Here is a 15,366-nt window from a genome sequence, read left to right as displayed (position 1 = left end):
CAAAAAACTTATCCTGGGATCCTGGAATGTATTTGGTCCCAGCATAGCCTGCTATGTGCTGCTTTGGTTTCCCTCTGTGAAAATAAGTGTAATTCTCTAACAGGGGAGAGTTTGAAGTAGTAGTCTTAGCATAGCAGTAGTGGAACATGGATGTGATTTTACCTTCTGTCTTCCTTTTTAAGCAAAACCAGGCAGTTAGACACTGACACCCCACCATACGTGTCTGCCCTTCTGTGCACTTTTTCTAGTAGCTTTTCAAATAGTGTCAAGATTCTAAATCTCATCTTCAACATGGTGTTGTCAAGCTTCAAGCTTTGCATAATCTTTTGTTTTCATACCTGGTTTGAAGAGAAGGTTTCAGTGAAAACAAGCCACCTGGAGAATTCTAGTGTGAAAAATTAATTTTTCTAGGTATGTAACTGGAAAGAAAATATCTTTGAAAATAAAAGAGTTGTTGAATTGGGCCTATATTTTTCTACCCTCAGAGGACTTATAAATAGGTGAAAAGCTTTTGCTTAAAAAAAATTGTTAAATGTGGATAGAAAAATTGCATCTAAAGAAGAACTTTTCAGAAATAAAAACTTGGTTGAGAATTTACAAGAGTCAGTGGAAAAATCTTTTCTCACAGTTGCTTTTGCTTGATTCTAATACCTTGTTCTGTCAAACTCCTGAGTATATGCCTGACTTGACATTGCAGATGAACTCTTCCAGTGCTAGTATGCTGAAGATACGTATGTGCTTAATGGCTCAAGTCCTACATAGAGGACAAAAAGACAAAACTGAGCTCTCAGTGCAACTTCAGTGGTAGCTTTGGCTACAGGTAAAAGGGAAAATGTCCTTGTTGGATACATAGAAGAAGAATGTTTCTATGGTTAGAATCAGGTCAAATATCACTTCGTTGTTTGGGGAGAAAAGCATAGTTCATGTAGGGTTAGTAGTTGTCTTAGTAAGTTATGGGTTGGCTGCTCTTTGCCAAATTTGTTGCCTTTTATTAGGTTCAGTTTTTAGTGTTCAGTGTGGTAATCTTCAGTCCCTTTGCCTTCCTGTGTTCCTAAAATCTGAACAAATTTTTTAGATTACTTACATTTTGTAACTATTTCTTTTTTCTTTATGGTTTAGCAGACTGCTGGAAAAAAATATCCTGAAGCATGCTTTTGGTAGTCCTCACAGTGTGATCATGAAAGTTAAGACCAGGTTGAAAGAAAAATGACATATATATAAAAAAAAGTAGAAAATGTGTCAGATACTGGAAAGCTAATATTTTATGAAACAATCCAAACAACTTTGTCTTTTAGCACAAAAAAATAATCATTTCATTAAAAATATTTTCTTTCAGATAGTTTAGTTAAATAAGAATGATCTACTGAATCGTAAGGTGTAACAGGGTTAATAAAAACAGGGAATACTAGGTCACTTCCCAAAAGGTTTTTTCCCTGTCTTGTAATCATGTGGTTTTGATTTTGTTTGTGAACTGTGCCAAATCTGTCTTTTCATATGATTTTGAGTACCTGCAAATGCAATTTCTTTAGTTAAAATTAGAAATGTGCTTTAGATCAAAGACAGTGTTAGCGAAAAGAAACACGAAAATAATTTTCATGACCTGGGGATGACCTCCTTGTTGCTGGAGTCTCTCAGTGAGGGATGTTCCTGCTTTTTTATGAGATGCATGTGTCCACAGATGAACACAAAGGTAGAGAAGTGCTTGTATAGCTAGAAAAGATTTTGCAGCCACACTACTCAGTACTGTTCCTCTGTTTGTTGTATCACTGTTCTTGAATTAAGAGCTTGATAGATGTGTTTTGGATCAGGCATCACATCATCTTCCTATTTGATTGGCATTATTGTTTCCTAGGTTCCCTTTTTTCTTCATTTAGAGAAGTCTTCCTTCTCGAAGTGCCCCAAATGCCTCAAGTGGGAATATTGCTCTAGGGCTTCTCAGGAGATGCTTTTTGGCTGTGTTATGCTCTCTTCCGTGGGCTGGCTAACCATATTTCAGTATTATTCATGGCTAACTTGATGCCATGAATAATGGCAGTATGTGTGAGAAAAGCAGTTTCACAAATCTCAGAATATTCTGAATAAATGTACAAAATGTATGAATCCAGCTTTTAAACACGCCAGATTTAATTATGCCTCTTTGCTGTACTTTGCCAGCTTTCTACACCTGCATAAAATGGAAATAAAATGCAATAAATCTGAAAGGTAGGTTGTTATTTTCCTCTTGGTTTCAGTGCTTTAATATTGTTCTGAATTTCAGAAGCGTGGCAAAATCTCAGCTCCCAGTATTTTATTACACTTACTAAAAAATGTAAGTGACAACACAGGAATTGTGGTGAAAATGCTCAGACTGACGTCAGATACCACTGACAGAAGTAACAAAAGCCCTTGGACTTTTACTAGTGAACAAAATTGTCCTTGGATAAGATGTACTTTGTCACTAACATGATGTTTCCTCTGCATTGTCAAAAAGGAGCTTGTCTGATCTACTGCTAGTAACATAAAAGAGAAAGGAAGTTTCAAGTGAGATGAAAGGGACCACAAAAGATGGATTTTCTGTAGCTGCTTTGTATTGCTCAGAGGAAACAGTAATTGGACAGTGCTAGGAATTACTCCTTGGTCACTGACCTGCTGGTCACTGCCCTTTAATGCCCTTGGCACATTGGGCATAATGGTAGAACATGGCTATTCTTTGCGCTTTCGAGAGGAACGTGCCTTGTTACTTTGAAGTAGCCTTTCTGTGTGTAATTAGAATAAACCCTAGCTAGGTTCATTTTGTACCAAATCTCACAGAGCTCCATTGCCATACATAGAGTTCATTATGAAGTAGGTGGGTGCTCAGCTGCTGAGTGACTTTCTGCACTTACAGAGTGCTCTTCAAGGTCAGGATTGCAATTTCTGTTGTTCTTGACTGAGACCGTGTGCACAATGCATATTGTAAATGTAAATGCAGAAATATCTTACTGCTCTTTGGAGGGAAAACCCAGTGGAAGCTCTGACGAAAACTGAGAAAATAGAAAGCATTACGTTTGTTCCCTATATGAGGAAAAACACTTGCTTTTAGGACACTACAGTGTGTGCTCTGAGCAGACCTAAAAGCCATTACAGACTTTTTTTGTTAACCATGCCTATCTTAGGAAGACTGTTCTGTGTCTCAGTTATACAGCTGTACTGTGCTTTGCAGTGTCAGGGTCAATGTCCATATGTGATCTTTTTGTCTGGAGCTCCCTTATTTAAAGGCAGAACATCTCCTGAAAGCCTTCTGGATCCACTCACATCTGCTGTGGAGACATAGGATTTGTCTGGTTCAGTTATCTCCATCATTACTATTGAGTCATGAATCTGTTGTATGATTCACTTCTTCCTCTTACGCAGGAAGGTTGATTTTATTAGCCTCTGCACCAGTTTAGCTTCCTCTCCTTAAACTATTATACTGTCTTGCTAGGAGTAATAATAGCTTGTTTGCTTTGCTTTTTATTGTGTAAGATGATGTGAGGGGCATTTTTTAAAGAGTATCCATATTTCAAACATATGTGAGTGTGAACAGACAGACCTTCTCCAAGCATACAGGTCTGCATTTCTACTGACTGACTATAAATAAATTATTAAAGTACAATACCAATTTTTCTTTAAAATTTTCACATAACATTGAAAATTTCTGGAGCCAATATTGCAATGTTTGGATATGTAGTGTTGCTCTACTAGTGTTGATCACTCTCTACCCATTTAACCTTCATTTTCTTCTGCTTTATGCTAACATGATTTAACCACTCCTGTCTGAAGCACAAGTAAAATTGTGATTTACTGCTGGTTATCATATAGGCTTCTTACCTTAAATGCAGAAACTTGAGAGAGCATTAGCTGCTAAAATCAGGCACTTTCCTATCAGGGTTTCACAGAGTTTGCCAGGTTTTTAAGGCTACAATGCAGATGTATTTTTTCTGGAATCCACTCCCCCCCTCTCCCTTCCCAGCATTTGAAATGACAGAACTCTGTTAGAAATTATTTATATCAAAAGCATGATAATAAAATAATTTTTAAGGCTAAAAGAAGCTACCTGGGTATCTATTGGTTTCTGAGAATATTGATATAAATCAGGTTGGCTGTGTTCTGGTGTAAATGGTGTCCCTGTTAGTCAAAGACTTCTCACAAGTCAATTTTTCATTTTTTTTCCCCACAAAGGAGCAAATTAACAGCATAATTAACTTCTGCGCTTTGCCTCTGTCCTTCTGTCATTTTTATAAAAGGTCACTTTATAACATTTTCTGTAACTTCCACAGCCAATAATCAAAGAAGGTAAGATCAGTAAATATTCAGGCTCATCTGAAGGGGAAGGGAATAAATATGCCAGTGCAAAAGGAACTGTTATTTTGTGACATGGTGCCTACACAAGAGACTTGTTGGAGGGGTACATTTTTGGGGAAATTTTATCCCTTTCCCTCTGTTAGCAATGACCAATGCACTTCAGCATCATCTGCCTGAATCACAGCTCTGCAGCCCACAGGTTTTTTCACACAGTGTCAGATTGTGACAAAATAGCAGTGAAATAAAAGAATGCTCCAGTTACCAATCAAGAAGGAACGTCCAGTACCAGGAGCCTTGGTGGAGTAACAAGTGCCACTGTGATGCCTCAGGAAGGCTCCTGGAAATCCAGGAAACAAGGCTGGAGGCTTGCCACTAGTTATTTCTTACTCCTCTCAAGCCGAGAAAACATATTTCCCAAGGACTCAGAACATCCTTGTGACAGAAACTGTGGTACTTTTCAGTCAGAAATAGCTCTCCTCTATGGAGAGAGCAATGCAGGGAGTTTTGCTGGGAGAAGATGAGCTCTGTGCTTCCCTCTCACATGCTGGTGCAGCCCAGGGCCCAAGGCAGTGCAGCCCTGAATGCTGCCCAAGCTTGCTTTCCTCCTGGAAAAATGGCCTTGCAGTGAGTTCTGGGGAATGATGCTGCAGAGGAGGAGCCCTGGCCTGACTTTACTCCCTCAGCTCTTTTCAGATTTGCTGTATGCTCTGAGCACTGCTGGGAAAATCACAATGTTCATCATTTCCAGCTTGGAAGTTGCTGCTGCACAAGCTCTTGGCTGCACTTCTGTGTTTTTGCCCACCTGTATGGCAGGGGAATCACAGGATGGTTTAGGTTTCAAGGAGCCTTAAAGATCATCTAGTTCCAGCTCCCCTGATGTGGGCATGGATCCTTACCCTGGACAGGTTGCTCACAGCTCCATCCAACCTGGCCTTGAGCACTTCCAGGGATTGGGCATCCCCAGCTTCTCTGGGCAATGTGTGCCAGTGCCTCACTAGCCTCACAGAAAATAATTTCTTCTAATCTAAACCTACATAGCCATGTTTAATTTGGCCTGTATAATTTACTGAAAAAGAATTATTGACATGTTTTCATTGACTTTTCTCCTGTTTGTTTCCATTAATAAGGGAGACCTTACTTTCATTTTTTTTGATTATTTGTCCAGCATTCTTGCCCAGCTCTTTAATTTTAGATTCTGGAATCTAGATATAAGTGTTGTGGGTTTTTTCTGATTTTTATTTCTTCTCTTTATTTCTCATGAAATGAGGATGAGGAAAAGCAGAGCCCAAATGTGTCTCCTGCTGGCAGCAGGCGTTTGAACTAGTTTAGCTTTGAAATTCCCCACATAGTTGTTACATGCAAAAGGAATGAGATAGTTGAGCTTGGTCCTTTTGAAGTGCTGTGATAACTGGCAACTACCTTTGTAGCTGAAGTGAAAAAGCTGATTCTAGAGTTTGCTGAAGAGAGAAAGCTTGTTAAAGTGAACTTGATGAGGAACCATCATGAATACATGTCTAAATAATGTGTCAACTTGCTCATAACTGGGTTTATTTCAATGATAAATTGATAGATTGAAAATAAAAAAAAATCTTTGCTCTATCTGCCAACTAAAACTTGAGAGATATAGTGAGTGCTTTTGAAATGAAAATTCACTTGTTATAAATGGAAAATCCTCCTCTCCTACTGAGCACAATGGAAGAGATGAATCTGTTACATCCCAGAGGCAGCACCACTGCGGACAGTTACTCATGGCATCTTTGTAGTGCCAGTGTCCTTTACAAAGAATGCCAGGGTCTGTTTTGGTCTGTGTTTTTTTCCTAGCAGTGAGAGCAGAAACTGGTAGGCAAAACCCCCTGTTTTGTGCTCTGCCACAGACTGGTAAGGGTGGTTCACAGATTGGTAGTGGTGAAAACCAATTTCATGTTTGGTTTTTTAGGAGCTTCGTCTTCAGTGCTGAGCTAACAATACTTGCTGCTGTAACAATAAGGAATTCTGTAAATGCAAACTCCTATTTAGTTTTCTTATGGCAGAAGAAACGCAATCTGTTATAAAACAAACTTGGTTAATCCAGATGTAGAAGGTTATTTATTGCTTCTAAAGTTCTGATGATTTTTAAAATCTGCTTTGAACTTGAGAGGCCTTTTTAACACATTTACACAAAATGAGGGGGTTTTGTATATCGCATTTCAGTGTTTCTTGCTAAGTTAAAAGTGTTTGATTAAATAAATAAACTTGTTTTCCTTTACAAGTGGTTTGTTATGATTTAAAGAATCATCGCCACCTGTATTGGATGGAGCCATTAGTTTGTGAGCAGTAACACCAACCTAGTTGGCAAAAATTGTTGTATTCTGTGGTCAAGCAGGTGGGCTTTTCCCACAAGGCTGGATGCAGTGCTGCATTGTGCAACACTTCGGTGCAAGTGCAGCATATTGTGGAAAGATCACAGGGATGTGCCAGCAAAGAGCTGTAGGTGGGGACTGCAGGAGCTGAGCAGATGCTTTGCCCACTTTTTGTGGGAGGCTGTGCCAAGTCCTGTAGCTGCCGGGGTGAGAGTGGGATGTTGGAAACCTGGGGAAAGCACTGAGTCATCCAGAACTTTTGTGGTGGAAATAGCTGTCTTGGGCATGAGGTAATCTGTCTGGAGAATTTAATTTCCAATGCAAGGGCACGTAAGATCCTAGTTTGAAGCCCAGCTCACAAGCTTTGTACTCAGTAGAATGGAGACTGCATCTTAATTTTTATGTCAAGGCCAGCAGAAACAGCTGCTGCTTGTGAGCTTTCACTCCAAGTTTAATCTGTTGTACAGAATTTATTGTTAACTTTGATTTTAAGCTGTAGTGTTCAAGTAATTATGAAAATTTCCAGAAAGAGCTTGAAACTGATTTTAAATCATAACTGTTAAAAGTACATGTGTTTTTTTTAAAACAAGAGGTTGCCAAAAGATCCTTCTTTTCATCTTGTTTTCTTCCAGTGTGTTTTCCAGCAGCTAGTGGCAAGAAAGGGAAATATTATTTTTTTCATAAATCTTTGGTGTTGACTGTTGACCTGTTTCTGCTTTCATGTAATCCACCTGTGAAACTTCCAGTAGTTTCTTGTTCAGCAAGGTTAGGCCGATGCTACCATCTTTATAAATGTTGTCCTAAGTTTACGTAAGGCCTATCCAGTGATTAGGAAACTAATACTGCATTGTGGCTCTGTCTTTCAATGCCATTTTCTCCACAAACTGGGGAGATCAACATTTACATTGAAATGTTGTTACGAGGCAGATTGAAGACATTTATTTTACAGGGGATGCAAAATCTAAATTTTCTAATTTGTTCACTTTTCTATCTTGCATCTTCATTTATTTTACTCACTTTTTTTTCATATTTGAAGGAGAAACTCATTTTATAATCTTTGGTTTTCCATGTAGTTGATCTCCAGATAATTTCTTTCTCTTTGAAATGCTAATAAAAATTTGGAGTGTAAAAAAGTCTTCAATGACATTTAATGAATAAATTTCTTGCCACTGAGGTTCTGAGATTTCTTCTGCCAGTTATCTACAAGAGAATTTTGCTGGTTTCCATATGAAAAATGACAAGCAACTGTAAGTAATCAGAAACACTAAATTTGTTATTTCAGGAATGTTTTTGGCTTTTCTGTAATAAATACAGGACAGCAGAAGGACTCAAATTTTTAAGGATATCTGAGGCTGGTTTGCAAAAGAGTTCCTTAAGCACTTAAACTTCCTGGGACTTAATTGTTTTTCTCCCATATGGCTTTCAGTTCCACAAGTGAAATACTGTACATTTTAAGGCTAACTGCTTGACATTAGACTATGGCTGGTAGCATGACGTTGCCTTGACTCGTAGGGTATATAATTAGTAGGTGGTAAACTTTTTGTCCCTATGTTTTAGAAAATTACTGTCTTTACTGTACAAATGCAGCCTGACCTGAAAATGGCAGTGGTTAGTCACTGTTAATTGGATGACCTGTCTGGCATTAAAGATGTACAAGCTGTTCCTAGGAAACTGTGGAAGACCTTTGCTGACAGTCACTGCAGAAGGGAATGGTGACATTCCCAATGTTTGCCAGGCACCAGAAAAGCACGACATCTTAAAATACTTTTGTCCTCAATTGTTCATTGGGTTGTAATGAGTATACCACATATAGTCTAAGAAGGATGTAAAAGCCTTCTAAGAGCCATAAAGGTGTGATGCCTTAGGTTTCACCAGAATTACTAAGATATTTACAAACCTGATTGCTGCATTTCATTTCTTATGTTAGAATTCACTCATTGTCACAAATCTCTGTATCTGAAATTAGCTCTGAGCTGAAATTAGGTGTAAGCATTTATAAATGCCATACATTGTTTGCAAGACATACTTCTGCTGGGAATGACAGGCTATCATTTGTCAAGATATGTTGCCAGAAAATTAATAAAATTCATTAAAGAAGAATTTTAAATATTCACACGATGTAAATGTTCCTTTGTGTTTATTTTATCTTAGACCCTGGGAATCCATGAAAGCAATCTCTTTTCTGTGGGGGTCAAAGAAATGAGAAAAGGCAGCTATTATTTCTTCAAGCTTCTTCTATAAAACCACTTCCAGTTCTGCAATGGCAGAGAAGTTTTTCTACTGGTTGAAGACACCGTTTAAAAGTTCTTTGTCAAATTGACACTTAAAGAATCTTTTAATTTAAAAAAAATAATCTTTGAGGCAATTGCAGTTATGGAACCTTACAAAGGGTGATTAAGGTCTGCATTAAATGGCTCATGAAGGATTAATGGCAAGAGCAGCTCTTCCTCTGGCTAAGCAGCGTGCTGGCAACCGGTGACCCAGCGGCTGTTTCCTTCATGGGCTGGGCTGTTTTCCAGAGAAGGCTGAACCTTGTGGAAGTGGCGTGGCAGGACATATTCTATGACTGGACCAGGGAAACCATGAAGTGCTAAGGTTGAACGAGGTGATTGCTGGCACCCTTGGCTTTTGAGGTGTCTGGTAGCACGTGCAGTGGAGGAGCAGCAGCAGCAGCTGGTTCTTTCTGGTGCAGTAGTGGGTGTGGAATGCTGGCTGCATTGCACTGGTGAAATGAATGAGTTTTCCTAAGGTTTTTGGATACAGTATGACATTCAGTACTTATATTGAGAAGAAACACAGTGTTTATTTGGTTCCTGTGCCTAGAATTAAGAAAGTGCTTGGGCTGGGAGCTGAAGGAGGTGTGGACAGGTGTGGACCAGGCATCCTTGTCTTCTGCAGCCAGAGGATGGATGGGAGATGGGTTTCTTGGCTTCAGAGACGGGGATAAGAAAATGCCCAAGGGAGATAAAATATAAATACAGAATTTACATTTTGAAGCAGGGCTTCAAATGTTATTCAGTTTTCTGTTATCTTTTCATTTTCATTCTTTTTACATTTGCTTTTCGATACTTTAATCTTTAACTCTTGATTTGCCAGCAAAACTAATGAATTGTGCTGACACCTCATTGCTAAGAGGATTTTTTGAATACTGGTTTCACATTTTGTGTTATGGGTTGTGTAATTTTTCCTTATCACCCCAGAAACTGTCATTGCTTCCTTTCACTGAAAATCATTCTCTTGTTTGTGGTGTTGGGAAGTACTGTTCTCCTGACCGAGCCCTCTGTGACATGATGATTGGTATGTTTGACCTAAGGAAAATGGGGCTGATCTCTTCAATCACTTTTCATAGGAAACACTTGCTATATTTCCAGTGACTCAGTACCTCTTCCTGGCTTATTTGGGATGGGTCATTACTACTGAAGATCCAAAGTACTCTTGGCTCACTGTGGACCCCGTGTGACTGTTTCCATGAGCCCTTACAAACACTGTTAACGATTGCTTTGGGGGAAGGCCAAGTAATACCCTATGGGAAACATACGTTTCTCTTTACTCATTTGAACCAGGCGTGTAAAATTCAAGTGGGTGAGAAAGTGGGAGATTAATGCACAGGTCTGGGAATCAGAAGAAAAAGTTTCTCCTTCAGGCTTCCTTAGGTATGTCCTAGGGAAAAGCACAAGTGCAAAATGCAGCTGTGTTGATATTTAGGGGAGTAGCAGTTTTGCCTGTTAGCTTGTGAAGCATTTTCCCCATAAGTAACAAGCCAGTGTACATGTGTGTGAGTATTCTGAGTTCATGTGATGTGCAGTGCTGCATATTTCATTATACAGTATCCATCTGTTTTATGGGATCAGGTTGATTGCGTGGTCTGATTACTCTTGTTGATTAAAGCTCTTGCATTCCCTGGTATTAGCAGATAGAAAGAAACAGTAAATAGGATCTCAATGCCAAAAGAGGAAATGGAGGGGTTTAGTCACAGTAATGGCGTTCTGTCTGTCAGATAAAGTGAAACTTTCACACAAATTAGGAAACTTTTAAACCTGTCTAGCAAAACATTTCAGAGATGAATCCATATTTATAAAAGCAATTTAGCTGGAAGGAAAGCCATGGTATTAATAGCACTGTATGTGCTAGCATCTTATCACTGGATTAAGGTTAATGAACACAGACTGAAGGGTTGTAAGTAGATATGGCTGCATGCTTGATTAGCAATTACTTAGGTGTTGTTTGTGTAACATTTTTCCTGCCTTGAATTTGCCCCTTTAATAGTGCTAAAGGCTATCACAAAGTGTGGTTGAAGACTACCCAGAGCCTACAATTAACTGAATGTTTGATTAAAGCAATTACAACAGGACTACATTTCCAAATGAAAAGCATAAGGGAAAAGAAGCTTCAGTCTAGAAGTTAGCATATTCCCCATTTTAGTTCCTCTTGATCTTGTTTAGCTTTTTATATGTACACTAAGACCTCTCTGGAATGAGAGCCCAAAATGTAGTCTTTTAATAGGCAAATTCTTCACTGCTCCAAAAGATATATGTTGTGTGGTTTTCAAGTCCATGGTCATAAGGATGATAATATTTAGCAATTGGGAATATTGGATGGTTTTTTTATACAGAGAATATCTATTTGTTACACATTCCATATGTTCTACAACATATATATATATTAATTACACATTTAATATGTGTATTGCATGGTTATGTAATATGTACAAAATTTACATTAAATATACACATAAGCATTAAATGTAGGTTATTTGTATGGAATATTTAAGCATGGTATTTAATTCTCTTTATTAGAATGTTAAATGGAAATTGTTGATTTTATGAGTTAGGTTTTGCACTTGGCTCATAAAGTCTGAGTGTATATCCAAAACACCTGCTGAGTAACATTTTTTAAACTGTGATCAACAGCTGGTTGTGGCCTTGCTTTCATGAAAGAATTGCAGTTTAATGCATGTGTAGTAGAATAAGCTTTACCTGATCTTGTAGGGAACAGTTAAGGTAAGAAGCCCTGTTAGTGTCAGTTTATATATTTTAAAACTAAGTAATCAATACTACTTTTGTAGTATTGATGCATCAACTGCATTAGATCTCCACAGTAGCAGTGTTAATGTTGGTGCTTAGCATTTATTTTGGCACACTTCGTTGTCCTCTGTTGCTCTCACTCTGCCTTTGGCAAACAGCTGAATATTAATTAGCATTTGTTAAGCCATGGTTTAGAAGGAGTTTTGAAGCTTCCTGGGGATGCCATGCCCAGCTGTAGTAATAGTCATACCCATATCTCAGGGGCGCTGTGTGACCCGGTCCGTGGGTGATTTTTATATGTTGTTCCAAGACATGTTCTTCTTTTTCTTGCAGGAGAGCCAGAATTTAAATATGTTGGGAATATGCATGGGAATGAAGCTGTTGGAAGGGAGTTGCTCATCTTCTTGGCACAGTACCTGTGTAATGAATACCAGAAAGGGAACGATACTATTATCAACTTGATCCATAGCACACGTATCCATATCATGCCATCTTTGAACCCAGATGGCTTTGAGAAGGCAGCATCCCAGGTTTGTAAGGCTCTGTGTGTAAGAATACCTATCAGTGTCTGCCAGCTTTATCAGAATGGCTCTTGGACTAACAGTTTTACAGATACATGGACTCCTGGTGGCAGTTGTTGGATGGAACAACAAAACCAAAGTATTTCCAAATGGTACTGTAGGCTTGTTATGTTTAACAAGGACGATTTATGCTTGACTTTTCAACAAGTAGCCTTCTCTCCTGTGATTTAAAAATATAATTATGTTTATGTTTTGTGCATATTCTGTCACTAAGTTCACTGATGAACTGCTTCTTAAAGACTTAACTTCTTAAATAATAAATAAATGATTCCTCGTAATAAATGATTTTTCAAAAGTTCTAGAAAAATGAAAGTTTGTTTTCTTTTAGGATACTCCCATGCAAATACACCTAAAAAAATTACTCACGTTCACCAGACCTTGGTCCCCAAACAACAAGCATTATGAGCCATCTTATTAACATTAATTACTTTTGATTCTTAATTTCATGCATGAAATACTTTAATTAAGGTATTAGTCAAGAAAATTTAGTATGCATTTTAGGGCGATGACTCAGTCAAGAAACATATAATGTATTAATACATAATTAGCAAATGAAAGTCAAATACTAACCCTGTTATACAGACTCTGGTCAAAATACAGATTCTGTATTTTGTTATAAACAAAAATAAGAATTTCCTTGCTTACAAGGTACATTTATTTTTTAAGTTAATATTGAAATGTTGAAAGTTCTCAAGTTCTCCGTTTATGATTAAATAAGTCAAACTTTATTAAGATCTTTGTTAAACTCATTCTCACAAAGTCTTTAAAAATAGGCTCAGACTCTATATTCAGTTGTACATCTCCCTCTCGTGGCAGTGAAGCAGAAGCTGTCCTCAGATTGATGTGGCATTTTACTACTTTGAAATATCTCTCTAGAGGTTCACAATATCTCCTTAGCCAAAGTACACCTGTTTTTATATGGTTGTCTAAAATTTAAATATTATTAAAATTTAAATAAGACTCTATTTAGTACTGCTGTTCTAATTTAGAATATCTTGATTCTGTACACAGAGTGTTACAGTATATTCACTATACCCCAAATTAAAATCAGTAACCAAACTTAACCTACATTAAAGAGTACTGACAGCTTACAGAGAGAAGCTAGGGAAAACTATGCATTCTGAAGGCATATCCTTAATGAAATCCAAAACTTGTTTTAGAGAATCAGTTTAAAGAAATAATTTTGCAAAAATTCTCATGGCTACCATTTCAGTGAACAAGGCTGTCAGACACAATAAAAGATTCAAGTAAAGCTTAAGGTCCTTCTTTACCCTGGAAGTTATTTAGAGGAGCTTGAAACAAATGCAAACATTCCTTTGGCTTCCAGATAAGCCTACAGGTGTTGTGACTCTCGCTACAATGAGATCTGTAATTCACAGTCAGGGCATGAGGCAATGGGGAAAAGCCAAATCTTGTGGGGAGACACCCCTGGCACTGAAAAATCTGATACTGCTGGTAATTTTACTCATCCTTAGTCCAAGTGTGCCATTCTCCTGAATCTGCTCATCTCCCTTCTCTTTGTGTTCCCTTTCTTCATTTAGCCTGGTGAGCTGAAAGACTGGTTTGTTGGTCGAAGCAATGCCCAGGGGATAGATCTGAACCGAAATTTCCCCGACCTTGATAGAATAGTTTACATTAATGAGAAAGAAGGTGGCCCTAACAACCATCTTCTGAAGAACATGAAAAAAGCTGTGGACCAGAATCCCAAGGTAAGTAGGGGCTGAATGTTGGGTCACTGACATGCCCATCTCTTCCTTTTATGTAAGCAAACAGTAGTGACCCCTAAGAGCTCTGTGGTCTTTATTGTTCATGTTGTTCTGAATATTTTGTTCATTTTGTTAAATTTATCCATCTGATGCTTCTTGATTTGTTTCCTCAAAATGGATTGCTGTAGTATACTCTTTTGATCTGTCTTAATCCTTAGACAATTCCTCAGTCAAAAGGTATCTTATAATTTTTTTTGTATCGCCTTCTCTCTTGATTTTAAGCTGATTTTCCAAATAGTCTGCATTTGTACTATTGCTAGAAATTCACTTGTATATTGTGCTTAATTATATTGCTAGCCAGATAGCTATTCCCACATATAACACATGCATTTTTGTTAAGTTTAGGCCTTGAATATGCAGCTGTATGTCTGGAGGGATTTTTATCTTCTTGTGTTTACCCCCAGAGGAAGTTCTAGAAAACTGACTGTTGTGACTGCAGTCCCATAGGACTGTGGCCTCAATAGCTGTGTTCTGGCTTCAAATTCAAAATATTAATAAAGTAATTTTACCTTCCATGCAGAGAAAAGTCTGCACCAACCTGTTTTAAAAATTATTTTATATTCCTTTGTTTAAAATTGGGTAGGCTTTTTTATCCGTAATGGGAAGAAGTAAAAGATTGAGATTGCTTTTTTTGTAGTCTTATTCTGAGATAGCCGACACCAGTTTTGGACTTATATTAATCCACTTAATATAATTATAAATCTAATGTAAGTACTGTTTTCATTTTCTCTGAAGCCAGAATAAAATTGCTGTTCACTTAACTGTCTTGCACAGTTTATGTGGTAATAATTAAACCCACTGTATTTAATTGAATGTTTCTACATTGGGTTATCGATTTGTAACTGCTGGTAATGCTATTCTGTTGTAGCTTGCTCCTGAAACGAAGGGTGTCATTCACTGGATTATGGATATTCCCTTTGTGCTCTCTGCCAATCTTCATGGAGGAGACCTTGTTGCAAATTATCCTTATGATGAGACTCGGAGTGGTATGTGAATAGAAGTTAACAGGAAATAGTAGGGGATAGAAATTTCATTCTGTACTTATTTCACTGGTAGCTAAGATCCACTTTATAAACTGTGCAAGCGAATCCATAAAACACTGCAAAACCATATAAAAATTGAAAAAAGAAGTTATGTGTAGTCATTGCATTATGATGACTTATTTTATCATGCTAATCATGTGATTAAAGCTAGTCACTGTATGACCATATTTTCTAGTTTTGAAGATGATAGTTTGTTTCAGTGCAAAAGTGATGTAATGCCTGAGGGAATCATAGTCCCTCAGATGTATTAATCAAGGCAACTTAGCTCTTTAATTAGTTGGGGCTGTTTGTACCCTGTTTAAATGAAGTGA

General features: G+C 37.8%; 1 protein-coding gene across 1 annotated transcript in view; it reads left to right on the top strand.

Moving 5' to 3' along the window:
- CPE (carboxypeptidase E) overlaps positions 1–15,366 on the top strand; it is a 54,924-nt gene that overhangs the window by 25,812 nt on the left and 13,746 nt on the right. The window contains 3 exon segments of the mRNA XM_054294907.1: positions 11,999–12,195; positions 13,788–13,955; positions 14,881–14,998. Of these exon segments, the coding sequence (XP_054150882.1) occupies positions 11,999–12,195; positions 13,788–13,955; positions 14,881–14,998 (483 nt within the window).

The sequence above is a fragment of the Melozone crissalis genome, unplaced genomic scaffold (genome assembly GCF_028551555.1).
Source record: "Melozone crissalis strain CALT ecotype California unplaced genomic scaffold, PUWL_Pcris_2 ptg000006l_1, whole genome shotgun sequence".
NCBI classification, from domain to species: domain Eukaryota; kingdom Metazoa; phylum Chordata; class Aves; order Passeriformes; family Passerellidae; genus Melozone; species Melozone crissalis.
Note: the sequence above shows the minus strand (reverse complement) of the source record. Positions and strands in the feature narration are given on the sequence as shown.